This window comes from Sinocyclocheilus rhinocerous, unplaced genomic scaffold (genome assembly GCF_001515625.1).
Source record: "Sinocyclocheilus rhinocerous isolate Xijiao unplaced genomic scaffold, SAMN03320098_v1.1 scaffold1767, whole genome shotgun sequence".
NCBI classification, from domain to species: Eukaryota; Metazoa; Chordata; class Actinopteri; order Cypriniformes; family Cyprinidae; genus Sinocyclocheilus; species Sinocyclocheilus rhinocerous.
The window spans coordinates 1034-4581 of NW_015646318.1; the positions used below are offsets into that span (position 1 = coordinate 1034).

The 3548-nt window shown below is 37.5% G+C and overlaps 1 protein-coding gene across 1 annotated transcript; it reads right to left on the bottom strand.

Moving 5' to 3' along the window:
• Nucleotides 1–319: 319 nt before the first annotated feature.
• On the bottom strand, nt 320–3079 carry LOC107707257 (RNA-binding protein 5-B-like). Its single transcript, XM_016511245.1, has 5 exons — nt 2984–3079; nt 2456–2567; nt 2276–2367; nt 2022–2186; nt 320–412 (listed from the first exon to the last, which is right to left on the bottom strand). The coding sequence occupies exons 1-5, from the start codon at nt 3077–3079 to the stop codon at nt 320–322; spliced, it is 558 nt and encodes a 185-aa protein (XP_016366731.1).
• Nucleotides 3080–3548: the final 469 nt, after the last annotated feature.

The following is a 3548-nucleotide window of genomic DNA, read 5'->3' on the forward strand; positions in this document are numbered from 1 at the left end:
ATATCTATGCTATCCGTTCCGTTACGTTTCGTAACCTCGAACACGCGCTCCGAAAATAATTGTCAAAATGGCCTTTAAAAAGTTTACCCGATGACAATCAATGAATAATTCACGATTAGCAAGTTTTTTTTTCATTATATATAAAAAAGAAAACAGATAGAATAGAAAAAGAATAGAGCAAGCTGTTAGAGGCCTTTTTTCTTTTGTTAATTGTATAATAAATAACAAGGAAACAAATAGATAGAATACAAAAAGATTAGAGAAGCTATAGCCTAGTTAGTTTTTTTAAAGAATAGAATTAGAATAGAGAGTGCTACAGTTAGAGGGTCAAATAAAGATGAGTATCTGAAGCAGAGAGGCTGTAGTTGCTTCCTTTAGTTCCCAGACCAGCTCCCCTCATTCTCAACTGAGCCTGCAGACGAGATGACAAAGATTCATGTCTTAGTTATGTCAAGTATCTGCACATAAAGCTACTCAGGTGTGACCAGGATTCAAAATTAACCTTCTGCCACACCTGTATACAATTACTGAGTTGCAAAAACAACAACAAAATATTTGCATATTTTGCAATTTATTTGGGTTCAGTTTTCCCACTGCATGTGGAACAGCACAGGTCATCACAACGCTCACAGCATCATTTATTGCGAAATAACACCTCTCAAGAATATTAAAATGTATCTTGATTTTATTTAGCATATTCAACATGGAACGCAGGGTTGTTATATTTAACAAACTAAAACCATACAAAAACATTTTTTTCTTTAAAAAAAAAAAAAAAAGTTAATGTTATATATATATATATATATATATATATACACACAGTGGGTACGGAAAGTATTCAGACCCCCTTAAATTTTTCACTCTTTGTTATATTGCAGCCATTTGCTAATTTCTCTTGGAGTTTTTTTTTGTTTTATTAACATTAAAGGGATAGTTCACTCAAATTAATTCATTTACTCACTCTCAAGTTGTTTTAAACCTGAATGAGCTTTTCTTCTCTTCTGTTGAACATATTTTGAAGAATTTAAGCAAACAGTTGCTGGTCCCCACTGACTTCCATAGTATTGGATTTTTTTCCCTACTATCAAAGTCAATGGGGACCAGCTACTTTTTGGTTACCCACATTCTTTAAAATAACCTCTTTTGTGTTCAGCACAAGATAGAAATTAATACAGGTTTGGGACAACATGTGAGGGAGTAAATAATAACAAATTAAATTTTTGGGTGAACTATCCCTTTAATGACAAGCGGCAGCACGTTTACTACTGTTCCTTTAAGACCTGCACGCATCTAATATACAGGCATGCATCCGTTTTTCTCTCAACTGTTTACTTTCACTTTAGACATAACCAACTGTGTTTATATGTAAACCTTGTGTGTTTTTGACAGTATTAGACAAGAAAGATTAATTAGTCCAGTAATCATACGCTGTACATTTGCACGCTGCAAGTGTACCGTTACGTGCTCAGAAAAAAAGCACATGTTAGAATAGCACGCGAATGAAATGTTTAACCGGCGAGGCGTTAAAACACATGCAAATAATGAACTTTTTGGATTGAAAATAAGTGCAGTGTCCCGTGAGTGCAAGTCTACTGCTGAGGTAACATTTGAAGTGAATGTATGTCGCGTTGTACAGTATATTGAGACTGAGAAGGCACCAGAACTGCAGCTGATAGAAGGTGCACTGTAGCACGATACTACGATATTTCTTCAAAAGCAGATTGTAGAGACATTTCAATCGTCCACGATCAAAAATCGTCATATCGTACACCCCTAATTGCACGAATGTAAATGAACAAGCACTCCCGAAATTGCCAGTGCATATTTATATAATTAAATCACAGCCATCACAATTTGACCATTAAGCCACATGACAATTGTATTTCTATATCGGGATGCCCTACAGTCTATTTGATTTTTTTTCACCTGTTGTATTGACAAGCAAGCAAAAAATGAACTCTGTTTAGTCTTAGAACACAGTAGTACTTTAAAAGCTTCCAAGCATATTGAATTGTTATTACTTGCTGAGCTGTTTTGCTTTTAGGCTTCTCTTTCCTCTCCTTCTGAGGAGTGGACATGGAGGCAGCAGCGCTTTGAGCCGCGTTGTTGGCGTCCACTGCGGGCACATAGGCCTGCTTCTCCCCGTCCCAGTACAGATACTGCTGAGTCTGGGAATTGTAGTAGTACTACAGAAAAACAATATTACTTAGAACCCTCTACACGCACTCAGATGAAACACAGTATTGCCTTGTTGAAAAGTGCATGGCATACGTACATGTGTGTTTGGGTCATAGTACAGGCCAGTGCTGGGGTCATAATAATACCCGGAAGACTCATCGTACTGATAAGATGAAGTGTCTGGGACAGCTAGAGGAAATGAGATGGCAAAAGAATCAGAAACCTGTAGCATAATGTCTTCTGATTTGATGACGTGGATTTAGTGATCTGCTCTTACTGGCTTGGTTTTCCTGAGAGGTAGCTGTTGCAGTATGAGATATGGCTGAGAAAAATGAGGAATTTAGGTGTGTGAGATAAACCAGCTGATGGTGTAGAGCAGCATAAAACATCTGTACAGAAGCCACAACAATGGAGGAATATCCCACTGCAAACAAACAAACAAACAAACAAAAAAAGTTATTTCAATTTCATGTTTCAATATGATGGATTTTGGAAACTCACATTTACATTTTAACCTATATTTTACACATATGCATTTATTTACACGTAAATTATAAGAACGAAACTGGTGGCATTGCTGACATAACTACTGTAGTCCAGTGGATCTGTTTTTCTTACAACCAAGAAGATCTGCTTTTCTCTTGGTATCAGACCAAGTAGTTTAGAGCTGTTAGACCAGCAAAAACCTTTGGCCTGATTCTTCCAGCAATGTTTCCATCATGAATATGTGTGTTTGAACTGACTTTGTCTTCATCCACACAAATCATTGAGTCAGTGTGCATGAAGTTTAGTGACTCAAACTCACCCGTAGCTGAAGCAGAAGCTCTGGTTTAGAGGTGAGAAGGTGGCTTTTGTGAACTTTGAACTCCTCCTTCCAGCTCTGTGTCCAACTAGCACCCATGTTGGTCACCAATAACCACTCCACCTGACTGTCAAAAACATACCACAGAATTAGTTAAACGTTTGTGATGCCATGCATCTGCATACTCGGAAGCCAGTTCACATTTGTGTAGACTGCAAAAACATGCACATTCAGTATGCATTAAATCATATTTGAAAAGGCTTTCATTTCTAGTATTTCTGGTTTAAAGTAATGCTGTAATTATCAAAAAATTCAGACCTGCCCTGTAAAGTAATATTACAATGACCGGATTAATGAATAATGATGTCTTTCACGAACCTTTGCAAGAATGCATCCACTGTGAACTGCTATGAAGGTGCTGCAGACACCAGAAACGTGCATAAATCTAAGGCTCCAAATGATGGTGTTCTCCTACACCTTGATATTCTGATCCATCAGATGTGACCGTGATCTCATGTTCACGTGTCCGTAGCAGCAGGACAGACACTGCTCTGCTTGTCTGGGAAAC